Source organism: Schistocerca piceifrons, chromosome 4 (genome assembly GCF_021461385.2).
Source record: "Schistocerca piceifrons isolate TAMUIC-IGC-003096 chromosome 4, iqSchPice1.1, whole genome shotgun sequence".
Classification (NCBI taxonomy): Eukaryota; Metazoa; Arthropoda; class Insecta; order Orthoptera; family Acrididae; genus Schistocerca; species Schistocerca piceifrons.
In genome coordinates, this window is record NC_060141.1 from 421147871 (window position 1) to 421173698 (window position 25828).

Genomic DNA, 25828 nt, shown 5'->3' on the forward strand with positions numbered 1-25828 from the left:
AGTGTCACTCTGCGACATGCAAGTGTCACTCTGCGACATGCAAGTGTCAGTCTGCGACATGCAAGTGTCACTCTGCGACATGCACGTGTCAGCCTGCGACATGCACGTGTCAGTCTGCGACATGCACGTGTCAGTCTGCGACATGCACGTGTCAGTCTGCGACATGCACGTGTCAGTCCGCGACATGCACGTGTCAGTCTGCGACATGCACGTGTCAGTCTGCGACATGCACGTGTCAGTCTGCGACATGCACGTGTCTGTCTGCGACATGCACGTGTCAGTCTGCGACATCCACTTGTCAGTCTGCGACATCCACTTGTCAGTCTGCGACATGCACGTGTCTGTCTGCGACATGCACGTGTCAGTCTGCGACATCCACTTGTCAGTCTGCGACATCCACTTGTCAGTCTGCGACATCCACTTGTCAGTCGGCGACATGCACTTGTCAGTCGGCGACATGCACTTGTCAGTCTGCGACATTCATGTGTCAGTCGGAAACATGCACTTGTCAGTCTGTGACATGCACGTGTCAGTCTGCGACATGCACGTGTCAGTCTGCGACATGCACGTGTCAATCTGTGACATGCACATGTCAGTCTTTGACATGCACGTGTCAGTGTTTGACATGCACATGTCAGTCTGCAATATGCAGGTGTCAGTCTGCGACATGCATGTGTCAGTCTGTGACATGCACGTGTCAGTCTGCAACATGCACATGCCCGTCTGCGACATGCCCGTGTCAGTCTGCGACGTGCACTTGTCAGTCTGCAACGTGCACTTGTCAGTCTGTAACATGCACGTGTCAGTCTGCGACATGCATGTGTCAGTCTGCGACATGCAGGCGTCAGTCTGCGACATGCACGTGTCAGTCTGCAGTATGCACATGTCAGTCTGCGACATGCACGTGTCTGTCTGCGACATGCACGTGGCAGTCTGCGACATGCACGTGTCAGTCTGCGACATGCACGTGTCAGTCTGCGACATGCACGTGTCAGTCTGCGACATGCACGTGTCAGTCTGTGACATGCACGTGTCAGTCTGCGACATGCACGTGTCAGTCTGCGACATCCACTTGTCAGTCTGCGACATCCACTTGTCAGTCTGCGACATCCACTTGTCAGTCGGCGACATGCACTTGTCAGTCGGCGACATGCACTTGTCAGTCTGCGACATTCATGTGTCAGTCGGAAACATGCACTTGTCAGTCTGTGACATGCACGTGTCAGTCTGCGACATGCACGTGTCAGTGTGTGACATGCACGTGTCAATCTGTGACATGCACATGTCAGTCTTTGACATGCACGTGTCAGTCTTTGACATGCACGTGTAAGTCTGCAATATGCAGGTGTCAGTCTGCGACATGCATGTGTCAGTCTGTGACATGCACGTGTCAGTCTGCAACATGCACCTGCCCGTCTGCGACATGCACGTGGCAGTCTGCGACATGCACGTTTCAGTCTGTGACATGCAGGTGTCAGTCCACAACATGCAATTGTCAGTCTGCGACGTGCACGTGTCAGTCTGCGACGTGCACTTGTCAGTCTGCAACGTGCACTTGTCAGTCTGTAACATGCACGTGTCAGTCTGTGACATGCATGTGTCAGTCTGCGACATGCATGCGTCAGTCTGCGACATGCACGTGTCAGTCTGCAGTATGCACATGTCAGTCTGCGACATGCACGTGTCTGTCTGCGACATGCACGTGGCAGTCTGCGACATGCACGTGGCAGTCTGCGACATGCACGTGTCAGTCTGTGACATGCACGTGTCAGTCTGCGACATGCAAGTGTCAGTCTGCGACTTGCACGTGGCAGTCTGTGACATGCACGGGTCAGTCGGCGACATGCACGTGTGAGTCTGAGACATGCACGTTTCAGTCTGTGATATGCACGTTTCAGTCTGTGACATGCACATGTCAGCGGCGCCTCTCCTTGTGGAAGCACTTGCGGCCCAATTCTCTCATGGTCCAGCTCGTGGACGCCCACTCTGCTCGCCGTCAGCCCCCACTCGGCCCTCTCGTGTCCCTGCACACGTCACTCCTTTGCTAGGGGCGCGCGCCTGCCGCCTCTGTACATCGTGCCGTCGATGTTGTCGGCATCCAACTCTTTTCTGCGTTTTTTTTTTTTTTTTTTTTTAAAAAGTCTTTACTCTTGTGAGTCGTTTGATGCTACTCGCCACGAACCCCTCTCCCATTCCAACCTCTTCACCTCAGAGCAAAATCTTGAACTACGTCCTCACTTACTTGCTGGGTGTACTCTGATCTCTGTCTTCCTCTACAGTTTTTGCCTGTACAGCTGCTTCTATACTCTGTTCATCGTAAGAATGAACCTGATGTAAAGATTGCGTCATGTATTCCTCCGTGTTCGCTTGAATCTCATTTGATTTCGTTCCACGTGGAGCGGAAGCCAAGCTGTTGCCGATGCAGTCAAGTACAATCATAAGGATACGTTTTACGCTACGTTACACGCACACAGACAGGGGCCGAACTAGCCTGCAATGATGTGTGGAGTTCAAGTTCTGGCGTAAAAAGAGATGGACAAAGAAAAAATACAGCTTCGAATGACATGTAATTTTTAAAGAGAATGAAATAATATTCGGCAAAACTCCAGCACTACCGCGCGCTTCTTAGGTGACAAGACGGAAAGCATAAAATGCTCTCGTCCTCACCTGCCATCATGTTCTAAGTACAAACAGGAGTGATGAAAAACCTAACTTAAACACAGGGTATTTTCTGTGAGCGGGCTATGCTTGACGCAAGACCATACTGTATGCACTTCCCCGTATTGTTGAATACCGAAGGCACTTAAAGTACTAATTACAGTCAGTCATCTGGTAATCTCTCAGCTCTTTCCTTACCCGAAACCAAGAAAAACATTTCAGCTCCTGAACTGCCATCTGCGACGTAGATACCGATACGATCAACAACAGAATACACGAAGCCACGCAGTGCCGCATTTTCTCCTCTTCTTTTATGACGTGCCGTTAAATGTCCCGCCAGTGCTCGGCTGTGACGTGTGAAAAAGCTACGTGCGCTAGTTCCAGTACGTATGGCAGCTTAACAGCCTCGTTATTTGTCGGCTCAAATCCTGTAACTTGGCTCCACATCAGTTCTGCTGGGTCCACATTGTAATGGTACAGCGGCAAATGCAAAAAAAAAAAAAATGCAGCATTTGTATGATGTGCTCGATGCCGTGAAAATGATTGTTTTCCGCGTTTCTACGACACATATCTACATCTGTGGTATAAAACAATGGACATAGCCAAAATAAATATTGCTTTTTCAGTTTTGCTTAAAAATTAAATTGTTATGTTTTCTTAATTTAAGCAACCACTATTGACAGTCTTTCACTAAATATTGATAACTGAGAATTTATATTTGAAATGAAAACAGGAATTTCGCATGCAATATGCAATTAAAAACAAGACGACGTCCATTATTCATAAAACATTATGATGAATTTTACAGTTACGAGGCGTAAGTATTTCAAATTGAATGAGAAGAAAAAACTAAATCACGCGAGACTTGAACCAGCGAACCATGGATTGCATTCAGTTTTCAAGCTGTTACGCTACTGATTTTGCTATACATTAGAGTGCAGTTGTGTTTCAACTGTATGTAATACAGTCCCGCGGGAAACTTCAAGGCCGCTTATCTCGGTAAATTTATGAAAAACATTAACAACAACCTATTTGTCGGCACTTTTCAACCGTGTTCCACTCACGTGTTTTACTGCGGATCAGGAAGCATCCAAAGCCATTTTCATACTGCGTATTAACAGCACGACAATCAGAGCACAACAGTACAGAGACTGTAACTGTACACGATCTTTGAAATAAAAAGCACATAGCTAAATCGTGCTTAACAAAAACGTTGATGGATGTTAATACATATGAATATCTTAATGTTTCATTCAACGTAACTTAGTAATGATATATGTAATACACAAGTACGACCTCCTTGCAAGACAGTAACAACACCAGTGTACGTGTTCTACGGCTTCTGACCAATCATTGCGTTTGTGCTTTTGTGTATCAGGTTTATTCTTATGATGAACGGCGTATAGTGCTATCAAGGTTATACCCTGATGTCTTTAACAGATATCGTATCATGCTGTCCCTTCTCCTTGTCAGTGTTTTCGACATATTCCCTCCCTATCCGATTCTGCGGAAAACCTCCTCATTCCTTATCTTATCAGTCCATACAATGCAGCGCTCCAAGCGTAGATTCTCAGAAATTTTCTTCCTGAAATTAAGGCCTGTGTTTGATAGTAGTAGACGTAGTCTGCCGCGAGGGCCCTTTTGGACATTGCTAGTCTGCTGTTCATGTCCTCTTTGTTCGGTCCGTCGTTGGTTATTTCGCTGCCTAGATAGCAGAATTCCTTAACTTCATCTACTTACCGATCATGAAACCTGATGTTAAGTTTCTCGCTGTTCTACATCTACATGACTAATCTGCAATTCACATTTAAGTGCTTGGCAGAGGGTTCATCGAACCACAATCATACTATCTCTCTACCATTCCACTCCCGAACAGCGCGGGAAAAACGAACACCTAAACCCTTCTGTTCGAGCTCTGATTTCTCTTATTTTATTTTGATGATCATTACTACTTATGTAGGTTGGGCTCAACAAAATATTTTCGCATTCGAAAGAGAAAGTTGGTGACTGAAATTTCGTAAATAGATCTCGCCGCGGCGAAAAACGTCTTTGCTTTAATGACTTCCATCCCAACTCGCGTATGACATCTGGCACACTCTCCCCTATTACATGATAATACAAAACGAGCTGCCCTTTTTTGCACCATTTCGATGTCCTCCGTCAATCCCACCTGGTAAGGATCCCACACCGCGCAGCAATATTCTAACAGAGGACGAACGAGTGTAGTGTAAGCTGTCTCTTTAGTGGACTTGTTGCATCTTCTAAGTGTCCTGCCAATGAAACGCAACCTTTGGCTCGCCTTTCGTACAATATTGTCTATATGGTCTTTCCAACTGAAGTTGTTCGTAATTTTTACACCCAGGTACTTAGTTGAATTGACAGCCTTAGGAATTGTACTATTTATCGAGTAATCGAATTCCAACGGATTTCTTTTAGAACTCTTGTGGATCACCTCACACTTTTCGTTATTTAGCGTCAACTGCCACCTGCCACACCATACAGCAATCTTTTCTAAATCGCTTTGCATCTGATACTGGTCTTCGGATGACCTTACTAGACGGTAAATTACAGCATCATCTGCGAACAACCTAAGAAAACTGCTCAGATTGTCACCCAGGTCATTTATATAGATCAGGAACAGCAGAAGTCCCAGGACGCTTCCCTGGGGAACACTTGATATCACTACAGTTTTACTCGATGATTTGCCGTTACTACGAACTGCGACTTTCCTGACAGGAAATTGCGAATCCATTCGCACAACTGAGACGATACCCCACAGGCCCGCTGCTACTTCTCATTAGTTTCGTTCACTCTCAGTCCCCATTCTGTACTCATTCCATTCAGCAGATCATGTAATTCTTCTTCACTTTTACTCAGGATGGCAATGTCATTAGCGAATCGTATCACTGATATCCTTTCACCAATTTCAATTCCACTCCTGAACCTTTCTTTTATTTCCATCATTGCTTCTTCGATGAACAGACTCAACAGTAGGGGTGAAAGACTACATTCCTCTCTTACTCCTGTTTCAATCCGAGCTCTTCGTTCTTGCTCACACACTCTTATTAATCCCTCCTGGCTCTTGCACATTTTGTATACAAGCCGCCTCTCCCCAAGTTTACCGCTATTTTTCTCAGAATTTCGAACATCTCGCACCATTTTACATTGTCTAACGTCTTTTGCATGTCGACAAATCCTATGAAGGTGTCTTGAGCTTTCTTCAGTCTTGCTTCAATTTTAATTGAAGCAAGACTGAAGAACACTCAGTCGCAACGTGAGAGGTGGAGTTAAGACACTCAAAACGAAAAACGGTCGAATGCCTACGCTTGCACGCACAGTGGTAAGAAGATGGACTTTTTTTATTGAAACACAAAGCGGCCTTCTGTGAATTTTTTACAGTACTGTTGTACTGGTGTGGAAGAAAAAAAACGCGAACCGACATTTTCTGCTGCTTCGTGAGAAACTCGTGATCACTTGGATACTGCGGAAAGCGAGGTCAAGCTTCTCGAGCCAGAACAGGACAGACAAAAAGAAGGAAGTTCCTCGAAAATGTTATTATTGTTTATTGTGGAGTTTGGCCCTCGATTTTTTCCTTGTAGCCTGTTTACGGGAAGGGAACCACGTAGTCCACACTGATGCTGCAGTGACAGTGGGCCATCACACAGCTCTTAAAAAGGCCAAACCGGCGCGTCCCTGCAGCGACGGAGAGTACGTTAAACAGGCTTTTACTGCTGCCGCGATAGAGTTGCGTGTAGCGACTCTTTCACATTTCGAAACGCTTTCCATTTCAAGGGAACAGTTAGCAGATGCATCGAAAACACGGCAAACGACGTGGAAAACTGACTGAAAGATAAGACTAAAGATTTGTTTTTTTGTCTTTGGCTTTGTTTGAAAGCACGGATGTGCTGCATTTGTGAGAAATGTTGACGCTCAGTTCATGTTGATGGAGGAACTCTTTGATTTAATGCCAGTGCACGATATGACTACCGCCGACAGCATACGAGGCCTGTTCAAAAAAATTCCGGAACATTCCTAATTTCGCCCCAGTGGTGTGTTAGAGCGAAATGCGGCTGGCATCCCTGCACACGCCTATGTCTAATGCTTCGTTGTTGTACGTCTGTACTGAGTAGAACGTTGTGTCGCACAGTTCGCGAGTTTCGAGATGGCATAGTTAGAGGGACGATGCGCCTGCTTTAAATTTTGAGTTAAACCCAAGGAAACCTTTACAGTGACACACCAAATGATGCAGGAAGCCTACGGTGATGCGTGCGTAAGCCGTACTCGGTGTTACGAATGGTTCACACGGTTTAAAACCGGCTGGACGGAAGTCATGACCCTCGTTCAGGACGCCCTTGGACGTCTGCCGACGACGCTCATGACAGGAACGTCGACGAAATTGCGCTTGCCACAAGAGTGACTGTCCGAGAGATTTCAGAAGAATGTAACATTTCAGTTGGATCATCTCATGAAATCGCGACACAGCATTTTGGAACTTATCCTGTAGCCGGCAAGATGGTCGTCCGCCTCGTGGTTCAAGACCAGAAAGACCTTCGCCTCGAAATCTGTGAAGAGATTTTGGGTCGCGCGAATGAGAACGAGATGTTCCTTAAGGGAATCATAATTAGTGATGAGACGTGTGTCTACGGTTATGATGTTGAGACCGAGGTTCTAAATTCACAGTGGGTCGGGAAAGGTTCACCAAGACCAAGAAAAGGTCGTCACGTCAGGTCAGGTCAAATTTCAAAGCCGTGCTGATAGTTTTCTTTGACTTTGAAGGATGAGTCCATCACGAATTCGTGCCACAGCGAGAAACTGTTACTCGGTGGTACTATCGGTATGTGTTGCGACGCCTGCGAGAAAATGTGAGAAGGAGACGATCTGAAATGGGGCGAGACAGTTCGTGGCTCTTGCATCACGGTAACGCACCCGCATATTCGTCGCTTTTGGAGCGTGACTCTTGCACAAAAAGCAAAATCTCTGTGCTGCCTCATCCTCCGTACTCTCCAAAACCTGGCCCCTGAAGACTCTTTTTTATTTAAAAAATTGAAAATACAGTCATTGGAAAAGGAATGGACAAGGTACAGGGACACAGTACTAGAAGTGGCTAAAGAATGTCTTGGAACAGTAGTGTGTAAAAGTAGGATGAAGAAAACAGCTTGGTGGAATGATACAGTCAAGGCAGCCTGTAAAAGGAAAAAGAAGGCGTATCAAAAATGGCTACATACCAGAACCCAGGTAGACAGAGAAAGTTATGTTGAAGAAAGAAACAAAGCCAAACAGATAATTGCAGCATCCAAGAAGAAATCGTGGGAAGACTTTGGAAACAGGTTGGAGACTATGTGTCAAGCCGCTGGAAAACCATTCTGGAATGTAATTAGCAGTCTTCGAAAGGGAGGTAAGAAGGAAATGACAAGCATTTTGGACGGGTCAGGAAAACTGCTGGTGAATCCTGTGGATGCCTTGGGCAAATGGAGGGAATATTTTGAAGAGTTGTTCAATGTAGGTGAAAATACGATCAGTAATGTTTCAGATTTCGAGGTAGAATGGGATAGGAATGATGATGGAAATAGGATCACAGTTGAGGAAGTGGAAAAAATGGTCAATAGATTGCAGTGCAATAAAGCGGCTGGGGTGGATGAAATTAAGTCGGAACTCATCAAATACAGTGGAATGTCAGGTCTTAAATGGCTACACAGGATAATTGAAATGGCCTGGGAGTCGGGACAGGTTCCATCAGACTGGGGAAAAGCAGTAATCACACCAGTCTTTAAACATGGAAACAGAAAAGATTGTAACAACTACAGAGGTATCTCTTTAATCAGCGTTGTGGGTAAAATCTTCTCAGGTATTGTTGAAAGGAAAGTGCGAGTATTAGTTGAGGACCAATTGGATGAAAATCAGTGTGGGTTTAGGCCTCTTAGAGGTTGTCAGGACCAGATCTTTAGCTTACGGCAAATAATGGAGAAGTGTTATGAGTGGAACAGGGAATTGTATCTATGCTTTATAGATCTAGAAAAGGCATATGACCGGGTTCCTAGGAGGAAGTTATTGTCTGTTCTACAAGATTATGGAATAGGAGGCAAACTTTTGCAAGCAATTAAAGGTCTTTAAATGGATAGTCAGGCAGCAGTTAGAGTTGACGGTAAATTGAGTTCATGGTTCAGAGTAGTTTCAGGGGTAAGACAAGGCTGCAACCTGTCTCCACTGTTGTTCATATTATTTATGGATCATATGTTGAAAACAATAGACTGGCTGGGTGAGATTAAGATATGTGAACACAAAATAAGCAGTCTTGCATATGCGGATGACTTAGTTGTGATGGCAGATTCGATTGAAAGTTTGCAAAGTAATATTTCAGAGCTAGATCAGAAATGTAAGGACTATGGTATGAAGATTAGCATCTCCAAAACGAAAGTAATGTCAGTGGGAAAGAAATATAAACGGATTGAGTGCCAAATAGGAGGAATAAAGTTAGAACAGGTGGACGGTTTCAAGTACTTAGGATGCATATTCTCACAGGATGGCAACATAGTCAAAGAACTGGAAGCGAGGTGTAGCAAAGCTAATGCAGTGAGCGCTCAGCTACCATCTACTCTCTTCTGCAAGAAGGAAGTCAGTACCAAGACTAAGTTATCTGTGCACCGTTCGATCTTTCGACCAACTTTGTTGTATGGGAGCGAAAGCTGGGTGGATTCAGGTTATCTTATCAACAAGGTTGAGGTTACGGATATGAAAGTAGCTAGGATGATTGCAGGTACTAGTAGATGGGAACAATGGCAGGAGGGTGTCCACAATGAGGAAATCAAAGAAAAACTGGGAATGAACTCTATAGATGTAGCAGTCAGGGCGAACAGGCTTAGATGGTGGGGTCATGTTACACGCATGGGAGAAGCAAGGTTACCCAAGAGACTCATGGATTCAGCAGTAGAGGGTAGGAGGGGTCGGGGCAGACCGAGGAGAAGGTACCTGGATTCGGTTAAGAATGATTTTGAAGTAATAGGTTTAACATCAGAAGAGGCACCAATGTTAGCACTGAATAGGGGATCATGGAGGAACTGTATAAGGGGGGCTATGCTCCAGACTGAACGCTGAAAGTCTTAAATGATGATGATGATGATGATGATGATTGAAAATACAGTTGAAAGGACGAAGATTTTGAGCGATGGACGAAATAAAAGAAAATTCACAGACGGCGCTTCGCGCGATCCAGCAATAGTCGTGCCAAGTATCAACTGTGGATGAGAGTATTTCGGAGGAGACCGTGCACAACAAGTGGAAGGTAAGCGTAGAAAAACTTTGTGGGCGAAATTCCAGAATTTTTTGAACAGACCTCGTATTTTCTTGCTTACGAAACATTATTGAGAAATATGATATTTGTTGGGAGAAACTTTGGTTGAGCGCAAGACGTGGAATTCCTGGAATGACTGGTCAAAAATACAGCATCATTACTTTGGCAGCGAATAGAGTGAAAGAAATTGGTATCCAGTTGGAAATACCAGCGACAGAGTCCCTGCTACATCGCGTTTATCTGCTGGCAAAATAAGGGGCGTCACGTCGGTATGGAGCTCTGAACATGGTCTGGCATTTTATGTGATTGATTTTACCGACGTGACAAATCATTCATTTTAGCGGCCTAGCAGCGCGGGGTAGCCGCGCGGTCTTGGGCGCCTTGCCAAGGTTCGCGCGGCTCCCTCTGTCGGAGGTTCGACTCCTCCCTCGTGCATGGGTGTGTGTGTTGTCCTTAGCGTAAGTTAGTTTAGGTTAGATTAAGCAGTGTGTAAGCCTAGCGACCGATGACCTCAGCAGTTTGGATCTTCAGAGGGTTGTCGACATATTTCACGTGGAATATTAGATCGCTTTACTGACTGACTGTCCGCTAATGTGAAGTTCGTTTCTTGTCCTGCTAAGAAGACTGTTTAAACCTGTTGTAACCATGTTAAGGTTAACTGAATACCACCATCTATTTTAACTGGTTAGCTATCTTGTTCGCCTGCTATTGTGTAACCGTTGATGAAGTGCAGCCATATACAAAATATAGACTTTGGTACATTTCACTTTGTTTCTGATTGCTGTCAGCCTATGCCGTCTATTAGTTTGCAGTACTAATTACGGAATTACGCAGTGCGAAAGATAATTCTTTATTTCTTCCTTTGATGCTGTGTTGCGCCTCTGTCTAGTTGCACACCGTACGCCGATTTTCCATCTGCTGTCCTCATCTCGACGTGTGTACTTGCGTTCAGTTTTTCGAAAGAAACTGAAACGACACATTCTCGCTCAGGAGAAAGTTGAACCTAAGAGCTGGACGGACAGCGGGAAAAAGTCAAAAAAATACAAAATTTCAACCGCTGACAAGCATAGGAAAAAAGGCGAGTGTTTTAAAACTTCATAGTTGACAGCTGAAACCTTATGTGACGAGATGACGCGTAAAAGCAGGCCCACTAGCGTAGATTCATTTGGTTCTCTTCATCACAGCAGTTATAAGCTGATTATTACTACTTTTTCATTCGCACGCACTTTTGCGTAACAATAGATTGGTCTTTAACATTATACTTCCGCAAATACAACGCCATTACTACGCTGTGTGGCAATACAGACTTGAGTGTGAGTTGTTGACCGCGTATTGTCGGCCGTCTTCCGCCCTGTTAACGAGGAAGACAACGAGAGCTGTCGTCAACGTGCAACTTTCGATAATACGAGCGTAGACCGAAGAAATGCATGAAAAGAATTCGCAGTTGCGAATATGGACATCCGTCAACTACACTCCTGGAAATTGAAATAAGAACACCGTGAATTCATTGTCCCAGGAAGGGGAAACTTTATTGACACATTTCTGTGGTCAGATACATCACATGATCACACTGACAGAACCACAGGCACATAGACACAGGCAACAGAGCATGCACAATGTCGGCACTAGTACAGTGTATATCCACCTTTCGCAGCAATGCAGGCTGCTATTCTCCCATGGAGACGATCGTAGAGATGCTGGATGTAGTCCTGTGGAACGGCTTGCCATGCCATTTCCACCTGGCGCCTCAGTTGGACCAGCGTTCGTGCTGGACGTGCAGACCGCGTGAGACGACGCTTCATCCAGTCCCAAACATGCTCAATGGGGGACAGATCCGGAGATCTTGCTGGCCAGGGTAGTTGACTTACACCTTCTAGAGCACGTTGGGTGGCACGGGACACATGCGGACGTCCATTGTCCTGTTGGAACAGCAAGTTCCCTTGCCGGTCTAGGAATGGTAGAACGATGGGTTCGATGACGGTTTGGATGTACCGTGCACTATTCAGTTTCCCCTCGACGATCACCAGTGGTGTACGGCCAGTGTAGGAGATCGCTCGCCACACCATGATGCCGGGTGTTGGCCCTGTGTGCCTCGGTCGTATGCAGTCCTGATTGTGGCGCTCACCTGCACGGCGCCAAACACGCATACGACCATCATTGGCACCAAGGCAGAAGCGACTCTCATCGCTGAAGACGACACGTCTCCATTCGTCCCTCCATTCACGCCTGTCGCGACACCACTGGAGGCGGGCTGCACGATGTTGGGGCGTGAGCGGAAGACGGCCTAACGGTGTGCGGGACCGTAGCCCAGCTTCATGGAGACGGTTGCGAAAGGTCCTCGCCGATACCCCAGGAGCAACAGTGTCCCTAATTTGCTTGGAAGTGGCGGTGCGGTCTCCTACGGCACTGCGTAGGATCCTATGGTCTTGGCGTGCATCCGTGCGTCGCTGCGGTCCGGTCCCAGGTCGACGGGCACGTGCACCTTCCGCCGACCACTGGCGACAACATCGATGTACTGTGGAGACCTCACGCCCCACGTGTTGAGCAATTCGGCGGTACGTCCACCCGGCCTCCCGCATGCCCACTATACGCCCTCGCTCAAAGTCCGTCAACTGCACATACGGTTCACGTCCACGCTGTCGCGGCATGCTACCAGTGTTAAAGACTGCGATGGAGCTCCGTATGCCTCGGCAAACTGGCTGACACTGACGGCGGCGGTGCACAAATGCTGCGCAGCTAGCGCCATTCGACGGCCAACACCGCGGTTCCTGGTGTGTCCGCTGTGCCGTGCGTGTGATCATTGCTTGTACAGCCCTCTCGCAGTGTCCGGAGCAAGTATGGTGGGTCTGACACACCGGTGTCAATGTGTTCTTTTTTCCATTTCCAGGAGTGTATTTGATGGAATGACGAAAATGAAAATTTGCGCCGGACCGGGACTCGAATCCGCACTTGCCGCTTATCGCGAGGGGTCGCCTTCACTGCTTCGGCCATCCGAGCACGCTCCCCCAACTTCCGTATGTCGTCAGCCATGTGTCTACAGCCTGTACTCGTACATCCATTATGTACATTCCTGTACAGCGGAGACATTTTACTCGTACTTGAAAGTCGCTTGTCTGGTGTCGGCGGATAAATGCGATCTTAAAGTGCCGGTCTTCTTCAGAAGTACGATGCGATGTTCCTTTGCTCACGCGTGCTTGTATACCTGTATCCATGTCCGAGGAAACATGGCATCGAACTTCTGAACAACGCAGACGCTGAAATAGCGTATTGTTCAAAGAAAAACTCTCGTGCAGCGCAAAAGTTTCCAGCATTAACTTTAGTCATACTCTTTGGTTTACTTACGTCCTGTGAAACACGTTCGAGTTGCCTGAGGAAAGATGGGAGGAAGGCAGATTGGGCTTAACGTCCCATCGACATTCGAGGTCATTAGAAACGGAAGACAAGCTCGGATTCTGTCACGGATGGGGAAGGAAATCGTCCGTGTCTTTTCAAAGGAGCCATCCCGGCATTTGCGGGGACCGATTTAGGGAAATCACGCAAAACCTGAATCTGGATGGCCGGGCGATTGTCGTCTGAGGGAAACTTTGTGCAGTCCTTTGTACTGAACAGAAGTGGAAAACATGAACCATGTTTTGCAAAGTGACTTCCGCACCAGCAGTGGCCCTATGGCTGCTAATACACGTGGGTAATGGCCTCTGGTGGTAGTGGTTTCAGGTTGTATCTCGTGACGTATACCAGTTTTCACCTTTTCTGTTAGGGCGTAAAGCCGAGCGCCGGCTCGCCAGTCGGAAACGAGAGAGCAGAGGGGGCTGTGAAGAAGACGTCAGCCCACTGCTCGCTGAACGACCCCTCTCCAGGATGACAACGCGACAGCAGCGGCCTGTAAGCGAAGAGGACATAAGCGCCACGCTGACTGGTCGGGGCCCAGTTCTGCAGCAGCATCAAGATTAGGCACTGCAAGACCAGCTACGTCGGAATTATATACACTGAAGAACACTTTGTCTGTCGCCCTTTGCTTGCGACACATCTATAAATACAAAGTATTGTCATCATTTCCTTTTATAATAAATTTCATTCGTACGATTTGCTTGAATTCTTGTATAACGATCCGAGAAGCAGGTTTTCTAGACACCCCATCTTTGACAACTAGGCAGGATTCAACATTTCCCACATTTTCTGTACTGCCACACGCTTCATTACGTTACCTGAGTAACGATTCCTTGATAACTCAGGCTCCATCCTGTCAACCGATTCCTTATATTGGTCAAACTGTGCAAAATTGTTTTTCGTCTGTTTGACGGAGTATCCCATCATTAAGTACGCAATCTGCCCTGTCTTATACTCACCAGTAGTCTTTATCACGTTTCACAAGGTGCACTCGTTGGGAGCATAACAGTTGTATTCCCCACGCCCCCCCTCCCCTTACCACGCTTTCATCCGTCCAGAACACTAATATGGGAAGGGCATGTAGGCTAATGTTGCAACTCCAGTCGTTCTGTCAGTCTTCTGCACTGCTCCGCTCTGACCCCAGAAAACGGTGCTACCCCTCCTCGGGAACTGCATGTTGGTCTGGGCTACCCACAGTCTCTGATCACGTGTTGCTGCATCAACGAAACGGCTGTCTGCATCCCTCAGGCACGTACTGTTATGTCCACCCACTGCGACAAGGCCTTGGTACTGAACAGTGGAGGCCAAGATGAGATTGGAGTATTTCAGTTTACACTGAAGAATGTTTTCACGAAGTGCACAAATGATGTGAGGGTATCACAGTTTCTCAGGATTGTTCCTTGCACTGATAATAGCCACGTAAAACTGGTTACTCTAATATTTATACGTCTATTGAATCCTTTTCTGCTCATTATTTGTGCCTCTTCTCGAACAGAAGTTTTAAGGTACACAGTTGTATCTGTGGATGTATAGGGCAATTACCGAGCAGGACTTGGGTAAGCGCGCCGGCCGCGGATCGAATCCGCCTGGTGGATTAATGACGAGGGCCGGTATGCCGGCCAGCCTAGATGTGGTTTTTAGGCGGTTTTCCATATCCCACTAGGTGAATATCCACGTCCAGCCTCAGTTGCACGACTTGTAGACATCTGAATATGTTCGCACTATGGCTTACACTAGACGCAGACTGGCCTCCCTCTGACACTAACATGAAATCCATAGTAACAAGGCCGACCCTGCGTTGAAGTTGGGCAAAGGCCCTAAGCCAATGATGACGATGATATGTACATCTACATCTACATGATTACTCTGCAATTCACATTTAAGTGCTTGACACAGGGTTCATCGAACCACAATCATACTATCTCTCTACCATTCCACTCCCGAGCAGCGCGCGGGAAAAACGAACACCTAAACCTTTCTGTTCGAGCTCTGATTTCTCTTATTTTATTTTGATGATCATTCCTACCTATGTAGGTTGGGCTCAATAAAATATTTTCGCATTCGGAAGAGAAAGTTGGTGACTGAAATTTCGTAAACAGATCTCGCCGCGAAGAAAAACGTCTTTGCTTTAATGACTTCCATTCCAAATCGCGTATGATATCTGCCACACACTCTCCCCTATTACGTGATAATACAAAACGAGCTGCCCTTTTTTGCACCCTTTCGATGTCCTCCGTCAATCCCACCTGGTAAGGATCCCACACCGCGCAGCAATATTCTAACAGAGGACGAACGAGTGTAGTGTAAGCTGTCTCTTTAGTGGACTTGTTGCATCTTCTAAGTGTCCTGCCAATGAAATATGTACAGGGCAATTAAACTCGAATGAATGACGGTAGCTATTCGATGCAGAGGAAATGTATTTTAGATTGTGTGCAGGTATTTTGCATGAAAGCCATAATGACGCACACAACATGTAAGTGACACATTTAGAAATTTGGAAATTTGTAGTAAGATCTTATGGGACCAAATTGCTGAGGTCATCGATCCCTAGGCTTACACACTACTTAATCTAACTTAAACCAACTTACGCTAAGGACAGCGCACACACCCACGCCCAGACCGCGCGGCTAAACACTTAGAAGCGCATGTGGAGTTAGCGAGGCGAGTGCATCAGAAGTGTGCGATTTGTGTTCTGGGACAGTTTCCGGCAAAGGAGGCGCATACACGAGGTCTTTCGCATAACCCCACGAAGATGACGCCTCGAGTGCCAGGCCCAGAGATGAAGGCGGCAGAGAACGCAGCGGGCCGGACGGAGTGGCCATGCGGTTCTAGGCGCTACAGTCTGGAACCGAGCGACCGCTACGGTCGCAGGTTCGAATCCTGCCTCGGGCATGGATGTGTGTGATGTCCTTAGGTTAGTTAGGTTTAAGTAGTTCTAAGTTCTAGGCGACTGATGACCTGAGAAGGTAAGTCACATAGAGCTCAGAGCCATTTGAACCATTTGAACCAGAACGCAGCGTCGTCACGGACGGTACGAGGAATTAGACGCTTTGGGAGACGTCCATTCACAGGTCTTGTCCAACAATGGAAATTCTGAACTTTCATTTAAGTTCTCTGCAACGCTTACTGATGTAACGGTAAGCGTCAGCTGCAGCCACGTGTGGTTGTGGGTCGGCCCGTACGGTGGTCCCACAGCCGGACTGGCGGCAGCGGGAAGCGGCTCCAGGGTCAGCGGACAGTTTGTCGGCTGGCCGCTGACCGCTTCTCGGCTGGATATGACGCCAGCACTTGCGGCCGCTCTTCCCACACTCACGTAAACACGTGGAGTATTCCTGTCGCACATCCGCAGTGGTGCAGTTCCGCAGATACCACTTGGAGGCGAGAAACCGCGACAGTAGATTCTCTCTAAACACTGAACACGTCCTTACACGGCCGGTACATCGATACTGGATGGACACCTCTCTGTCACGGTCTGGTGACGTAGTTGTCGCCCGCGTGATCTACGCAAACCGAACTCCCATTCAATCCCACCAAACGGCCGCGTTTATCGGTTCAGTACCACAACGTGCGACGGATACTCGTTAGTAACACGTGTACCCAAAGCCACCTGTCATAAACTCTCAATACTACTCGACATTCAGAGCGAAAATACATTTTCGCATCGACCCCCGGACAGAGACGCTGTATATTCTGTAAGGTTCGAGGAAAACTTGAGCCTCACTTCAGACAGGTCCCCAACTCTCACAATCACTCGAGGACTGGTCGGAAAGTAAGGTCCGATTGGGCGTAAAACTGGTAGCGGCAATGAGAATCCGATGAAGCTTTGAAACGAGACTCGACCGACCAGGCAACATGTTTCCAGTCATTAACAGTGGAATATCGGCCTTGACAGGCCCAGGCGAGGCGTAAAGCTTTGTGTCGTGCAGTCATTTACGTAGATTGTAAGAGGTCCATGATTAAGGAGTTTGTTGCTAGCGCACTCGAGTAGATGTAATTTCGATGGATTGCTCACGCGCTGCCTGCGATATGTAACCTATAAGAGAATCTCAGACCAGAGAGCAGTGTTGACTGCAGTAGGAACTGTGTAGCAGTAGAAGTAAGTAGTAGCTAGCAGTCTGGTGTATCGTGTTGGCTGGGCCGGTCGTGGGGAGCTATGGCGGAGCCTGAGCGATATAATATAAGGTAAAAGCAGCCTCGCGCATATGTACTATTGTTATGTCAAGTCCCACGGAAATTTTTTAAATAATCTCTTAATAATAATCTTTCTTATAAAAAATTAACTTTTGATAATCATTCATCTCAATTTAAAGAACTTACTAATTTCTCCAATCCATGGTCATCCCGGTTATTGAAAATAAAAATCAGTTGTTTCTTTTTATACGTGACAAATCTATCGGCCAGCATTGCACAGGGCTGTGCCAGAAAAATTTCTTATAGGAGCAGATATATACGCGTTATCCGGCGACCTTGTTGAGGTAAGAATTTTCAATTTATTCAGAATGATCTTTCAGAGCTATGATGCAGCGCTGCTTACGTCCAAAATTCACCAGTTTAAATTCACAGTCATTATTGAAAGGTTATAAGTGAGCGACAATTTTATTGAGAAGTTAGTTACATTGTATTATTGGTAGGTTACGAAATTTTACTGTTGGGAGGTTTTGGAGTGTATCTGTTGGAAGGTTACGCTGAATGTGAATTATATACTTATATTTTTTACTGTTGGGATGGTATTAGACATATTTATCTGTGGGGAGGTTACAACATGAATTGGCCTTCCGCTCCGAAAGCCCATATTGACGTTCCGGTGACTGGTTTGCGCGCTGACACTTGTTGATGGCCCAGCATTGAAATCTGCAGCGATTTGCGGAAGGTTGCACATCTGTCACGTTGAACGACTCTCTTCAGTCGTCGTTAGTCCCGATCTTGCAGGATCTTTTTCCGGCCGCAGCGATGTCGGAGATTTCACGTCTTACCGGATTCCTGATATTCACCGTACACTCGTGAAATGGTATTACGGGAAAATCCCCACTTTATCGCTACCGCGGAGATGATGTGTCCCGTTGCTCGTGCGCCGACTGTAACACAGTTCAAACTCTTTAAATCTTAATAACCTGCCACTGTAGCACCAGTAACCGATCTGAGAACAGAATCAATACAGCGTCAATATGTGAAACCGAAGACGGTTTCACGATTCTGTGTAACGCGTCCTTTCGTTCGAGTGACGTGGCGGAACACTGGTCGACGACCCGTTTCCAAGTCATTGAGTGATATACGTGTAACGGACGTCAAAAAAAGGAGCAACTTGAGCAGTGCTGATTGAGCGAGGCTGGCCATCGAGTACCGTCACATATGCCGGATATGACGTGACAAGAGCGAGTGTTAACCGCATTCTCAGTTCAGTACTTGGTGTTTATCAATATGGAACGTACTTCAAAACCACAAAATGATGGACTGCTGTGGTATCGACTTCCACTTTTAAAATGCAATAACAAATCCGGCATCTGAAAACGCACTTCGATAATCGACTCGGAAGTGCTCACATGACGAACCAGAAATCGTATTCACAGACCGCCTTATGAGAAACACTTTTGCTAGCCATATGTAGTACTGTTGAAGTACGTTTCTTGTTACGTTTGGTACAATTAAAGCGAATATTAACGTGCCGTTAATCTTCATCTTTAGACGTGCAAACAATGACTGTACTAGAACTGTTATTTTAATTATAGAGAAAAAGAAAAGAAAATTTAACTTCGTGTCAAAACTGCTTGAGAATTCACAAGATAACACCTTTCCGAAGTCATTTACCGATTTCAAACGTCTGAAGTGACGTGGTATTTCGACAGACACATTCTGACAATCACTCTACCTTATAGCGTACATGAACTTTGACGATAATTAAATTTGCTAGCCGATCTGTTCGAACGGAAGACTCGTCTGTTCTGCAACCTCTTACTACTAAGGTAATGATGAAGCTGTCAAAAATCAAATTTCATTTACCGTACTTGTAGTGTGCAATGGATGATGGTATCTTATCACTTTTCATAAAAATTTTATTCGGGCAAGGTCTGCAGGGAACTTTCCAGATGGAAGTATCATACTGAAGGTTTCTCAAAACGTAAAAGACAGTATGCAGAAGAGGTCCCTTCCATCCATTCAGCATAAGAATGGCGAGCAGTGGAAACCACTATATCTAAGTGTGTCGTCTCTTCTTCCGTATATCTTTTTGCCCACAGCCCGGCTGACCCTTCTGCTATGTCCTCCCCGTTACTGCGGATTCAAACCTCACACACCTCGAAGAAACAAATCCTCAAAAATACGCAAATAATAAATCAGCAGTTCTCACTGGGTTCCCCGTCAAATTTTATCAGATGTATTGGGAAGGTATTGGAAACACTTTTACATAAAATGTGAATGACGTTATTGCTGGTAACCGGATTCAAAATTTCTGGGAGGGGATGATTATACTCTACCAAAGGAAACATGTAGTCAGTGAGTGGTCCACAAATCAATAAATGGCACTTCAATAGAAACAACGAGAGTAACGGTCACAGCATATACTGATGCTGTGGGTCTCTCTCTAAAAGACGAATCTGACTTTAACCTAGTACAGACTTTACTGTCTATTTCAACAGGCAACAGGCACAACGATAAACTGGAGCAACAAGTTTGCACTGCCCACTGCGTCCTGTACTCCGTACTGCCAATTGTCTTGGAGATGTGCCGCCAACACACTTAAAGCGCTCGCAGTGCAGACAACATCTCGCCACAGCCGCCTACAGAGGCTACCACTGCTGCCAACTTTGTAAAAAAAAAAAAAATCTCACGAGCGTTCTCGCGCGACCAGTAACCACCAAAATCGCCTTTTAAATTGAACGCTAGGCTAGATGGGTGGATCAATGTTTCTGTTTTTTTTTTTTTTTTTTTTTTTACAGGTAAGGAATCGGGGAAAGGACATGAGGAATTTACATTTATTGTCTATAATACAGCACAAAGTCACCAACTACTTTCATTTTACAGTTTCCATTCATTACTTTGAATGAAATAACGAGATACTGGTCAGCATTCAACTTCTTCTTCCTTCTCGTGGATAGTGCAAAGTGCTCGTCCGGAACCAAAGTACCATACGGCACCTTAGCAAGTATCCCAGAAGTCTCCGTTATACTCCAAGTCTTCCAGGCAAGAATACTGGCATCAGGGAAAGCTTCAAGGCCACCGCAGTCTGCAAGGTTACCCCAAACAACAGCAGGAGTAAACGATGTACTATCTCCAAACACAGCAGAAACCTCACAGGTGAACTGCATTTTCAGTCCTCGGTCATACGAAAGTGTCGCACAATTTGATGTGATAAAACAATGAAAATTACGTTAGAGAAAAGTTAAATAATCAACATAGAAGAAACCTCCATACAGATTGATTTTGTTGTGTGAATTCGGAGGACTATAAACTACTTAAAACAACTCACTGGAGACCTTGATGTATAGATTCCGTGTACTCTACTCCTGTTTTTGTGGGCACTACTCTCCCACACGTCACTGAGCTGCATTTCCGCTCTCACACAGCACGGGCAGATGGTCTTTCTTCACTGTGATGCAGCTCAGGTCGCCTCCAAACACTACGTTTTCGTGGTTCCCTGCGATAAGGCTGCAGATATCTAGCCTAAATAACGTTGTTCGCGCTGGTTTGTTTTAGGTTCTCCAGGGAGCATAGGGAAAACTACCCAGTTATGTGCAGCCTTTAAATTATGGAAAATGAGCTATACTATTACTACGGGAAATGGAAATACTACCCTTGTAAAAATATTTGTAGTTTCTCACTCTGCATTAGGAGAACAAATAATTTATATGTGTAATTTTTACTTCTAGAAAATATGGTACCTAATTTCGTGTTTGGAAAGAAACACCAAGATTTAATGAATTAATAACACAGCCTTTATTCGCACCAGATGTTAGTCTGAGAGGTAAAGACTGCTGTTTAATGGATGGCTACTGAGCAGACATTTCGTGCATAAGGAGAAAAATGTCCAGTATTTCTTTTCAAAGAGTACAACGTCTCATGATTTTACGAGTCTAAAAAGTAACAACAAAGTCGGTCAGTAATAGAATGCCAAGTAGATTGACTGGTGGGGCGGGAGGAAGAGGGGGGGGGGCAGACGGTAGGGGTGGTTTCACTTGAAAGAAAGAATAGCTGGTTGAGCCAACAGAAAAACCACATATTGGTTTCAAGTGAAAAAAAAGAATAAGTAATTCAGACAATATGCACAAGTACAGCGGTTGCTCCTACCAACTGGTTTTTGCTCCTACCAACTGGTTTCGCTCAAAAGAATGAACGAAAATTTCGACCGCCACCTCGCACAGTAGGCTTTTATAAGTATAGAGGGCGGTTAAAAGAATACCCGTGTACGGCCAATTCATAAATTCGTCAACTTCGGTCAATATCAAATCACCTTAAGGGCAGACGGATGGCAAGTGGGCTTCAAAAATCTGATTTTTAGATTTTAGGATATTTGAAATGCCTGGTCTTTCCTGAGTGAAACAGTTCTTGTTTTATACAAATACGACAATTTTTTCGTGATATATGATGGTTTTCCTGTGCAATGCGGCATTTAAATGCCACACCTTCCTTTTTGCGCCGTGCAGAGATAATGCACAGCATTCTTTTCCTTCTTGTGTATTATTTCACGCTTCTGTTGTTTCATCGCTTCAGTGTTTCCCACCCTGTATCCACTATCGATCTACTTGTCTGTCAGCACTCACAAGTTTGCGCAACCGTCGCTGCTCTCGATCGTTGACCTGCCTCTCAGGCAGTGCCTGCAACTTGATATCCTCAGCTCCGCCATAAGAAGAAAAGCAGGGAACTTGGAAAACGTGAAAGAAGCTGTATGGGCTATCTTTTTCCATAAGCTTTCCACAAATGAAAATCCAGAGCACGGTCTTTGCCCGAATGACCCTTGGTGCAAGTACGGGACAAGTGGCAGATACGACCACAAACATTCTTTACCTCCATCAGTAAAACCCGTCTTTAGAGACCTTTGTAAAGATACCTTGTTCAAGAAATGTCTTCATGGGAAAACCCAAAATTTAAATGAATCTCTGAATTCCATCATTTGGAACCGGTTACCGAAAACTGTAATTGTTTAGCTTACAACCCTCAAATTTGGTGTTTATGATGCTGTTTTATGCTTCAATGATGGTGTAACTAGAAAACTGGATATTTTGGAATTATTGGGCACAAAATCTAGTGGAAATACTACAAAATCCTCGGTGCAAATAGATGAAGACGGAATCCGCAAATCAGATATTGCTAATTTAAAATGCACAAAAGAAGCCAGACAGAAAAGAAGAGGGACCGAGAGAAGAAAAGAAGATCAGTATGAATCAGATGATGCTCACTATGATGCAGGACAATATTAGTGGTAAGTGATTTGACCAATAACTATACTAGAATTGCAATATTAAACCTTATATGTATTTTTCTCGAAACTACACTTTTTTTTTTACTTCCAGGTACCATTATTCGATAAACTAATGGGGTTAGAAACCTGAAATTTGGTCAATTTGTACTCCAGATGATAATAAGTTGTTATAAGTAAATTGAGAACCACCAATCAATCAGAAACTGTTTTATAATAATTAATGTACAAAAAGGTTAAATTTTACTAGTGAAATAATAAAATTCTTTTTTCTTCAAAACCATAAGAGGTATTATGTTCATTTTACTTTTAAATTGAGGCACATATGGCATATATATGCAGGAAAATATTTCATTGTTTTATCACTTATAGTTCTTATGAAAAGTGTACCTATTCAAAGGCAGAACAGGGATAAAAATTGCCTCCCGTCACCCCTTAACTGCTCGCTCTGTTGCAGTTTTTGTTCTCAGACGCCGTCACGCCAGTCCGTCCGCAGCGATGGCGGCGACTCTGCTCTCTGCCGGCTGCACGTAGTGTAGAGGAGTGCCGCCGGAGGGCAGCAGCTGCGTACGCTGGCGAGCGGCCGCCACACGTAGTATGGACTGCCGCCGAGGGAGGGCGGGTGCGAGGTGCGGAGCGGAGTCCTCGCGGCTCGCATGTTGTTGTTGTCTTCAGTCCTGAGACTGGTTGGATGCAGCTCTCCATTCTGCTCTATCCTGTGCAAGCTTCTTCATCTCCCAGTACTTACTGCAGCCTACATCCTTCTGAATCTGCTTAGTGTATTCATCTCTTGGTCTCCAGCGCTGCCCTCCAATGCTAAATTTGTGATCCCTTGATGCCTCAGAACATGTCGTACCAACCGATCCCTTCTTCTAGTCAAGTTGTGCCACAAACTCCTCTTCTCCCCTATTCTATTCAATACCTCCTCATTAGTTATGTGATCTATTCATCTAATCTTCAGCCTTCTTCTGTAGCACCACATTTCGAAAGCTTCTGTTCTCTTCTTGTCCAAACTATATATCGTCCATGTTTCACTTCCATACATGGCTACACTCCATACAAATACTTTCAGAAACGACTTCCTGACACTTAAATCTATACTCGATGTTAACAAATTTCTCTTCTTCAGAAACGCTTTCCTTGCCATTGCCAGTCTTCGACCATAATCAGTTATTTTGCTCCCCAAATAGCAAAACTCCTTTACTACTTTAAGTGTCTCATTTCCTAATCTAATTCCCTCAGCATCACGCGACTTAATTCGACTACATTCCATTATCCTCGTTTTGTTTTTGTTGATGTTCATCTTATATCCTCCTTTCAAGACACTGTGCATTCCGTTCAACTGCTCTTCCAAGTCCTTTGCTGTCTCTGACAGAATTCCAATGTCAATTTTTCTTTTGTTTCCTTTACTGCTTGCTCAATATACAGATTGAATAACATCGGGGACAGGCTACAACCCTGTCTCACTCCCTTCCCAACCACTGCTTCCCTTTCATGCCCCTCGACTCTTATAACTGCCATCTGGTTTCTGTACAAATTGTAAATAGCCTTTCGCTCCCTGTATTTTATCCCTGCCACCTTTAGAATTTGAAAGAGAGTATTCCAGTCCACATTGTCAAAAGCTTTCTCTAAGTCCGCAAATGCTAGAAATGTAGGTTTGCCTTTCCTTAATCTATTTTCTAAGATAAGTTGTAGGGTCAGTATTGCCTCACGTGTTCCAATATTTCTGCGGAATCCAAACTGATCTTCCCCGAGGTCGGCTTCTACCAGTTTTTCCATTCGTCTGTAAAGAATTCGCATTAGTATTTTGCAGCTGTGACTTATTAAACTGATAGTTCGGTAATTTTCACATCTGTCAACACCTGCTTTCTTTGGGATTGGAATTATTATATTCTTCTTGAAGTCTGAGGGTATTTCGCCTGTCTCATACATCTTGCTCACCAGATGGTAGAGTTTTGTCAGGACTGGCTCTTCCAAGGCCGTCAGTAGTTCCAATGGAATATTGTCTACTCCCGGGGCCTTGTTTCGACAGTCCTCGCAGCCTCCTGCGAAATCTCGTTAATCTTTGTGCTGTGGTTGCTCGACGACCTACATAAACACATGTGAGGAAACCAACAATTTTTTGTGAAACATAAATATATGCAACACAAGTGAAGGGGATGAAGCAATAAAACCTGCAAAGCGCGCCATATTCATAAAATTGTCCGTCTTTTTCTACTTGGCTTAACTTTTACAAAACTAGTGTATTACGCGAAAATTTCTATAGTACTGCCATTATCGCAAAACCGTGGGACAAATATATATACTCGGCTAAGTAGTTACAGGGTATTTTCTGTCACCAGTGAGGTCGCAGAGATCTGTGTAGTGTACAGACGGTGTATTCACAGAATTCCCTCCTTCTCAGGAATTAGGCTATCATCAGCTGGAGGCAGTTGTGAGTGCGAAACAACGCTGTGAGGATGCATTAAAACAGTGCACCTGGCCAGCGACTAGCAGTGTGATTCACATGTGTGGATGGACAAGAATCTCGTAAATAGCGGATACGCGAGGTTCTACTGTGAGTAGATCTTAAAAAGCTATCCCGTCTCCATTTATGTCTCAATACCGCTGTAACTCGCGAGAGAGTTGAACTGCCAACATTTCGGAGCCCAAGCAGCAACAAACTCGATAAGGCAGTGACAAAGCATGGCCGCAGGAAGCAGAGAACTAATGGAGAAATAAATTCGGCTTGTGCAGTACTAGGATCTGCATTTGCAATCGAATGTGGTCAAAATTATTACAATGTCATCGTGCGAATCGGACGCTGGATCGGTGATCGAGTGTGTCGCGAAGTGGAGAACACAGCCCCGAATGACTGCTTGTCGGATCGTCCGCCTCTGTGTGTGTGTGTGTGTGTGTGTGTGTGTGTGTGTGTGTGTGTGTAACGCACGTAGAAGGAAAAGGCGTAACGCAAGCAGTGCTGGTTGAAGGAGCTGTGCCACTCTCTGCACCGTTGTATGTGGCTGACGTGATGTGACAGAGAAACGTGCTGAAAACGGCATAATCCGGCGGCACACAGTAGGTACGTAAAAGGAAATGAGGAACGT

The 25828-nt window shown here is 45.4% G+C and overlaps 1 protein-coding gene across 1 annotated transcript; it reads right to left on the minus strand.

Annotated features, from left to right (window-relative positions):
• Positions 1–480: 480 nt before the first annotated feature.
• On the minus strand, positions 481–1173 carry LOC124795886 (surface antigen CRP170-like). Its single transcript, XM_047259967.1, has one exon. It carries the CDS (start codon positions 1171–1173, stop codon positions 481–483), a length of 693 nt encoding a protein of 230 aa, XP_047115923.1.
• Between the last annotated feature and the right edge of the window lie 24655 nt (positions 1174–25828).

What these genes read in the sequence shown, in the direction of transcription:
- LOC124795886 (XM_047259967.1), bottom strand. Translation starts at nt 1,173, where the DNA reads ATGTCGCAGACTGACAAGTGCATGTCGCCGACTGACAAGTGCATGTCG.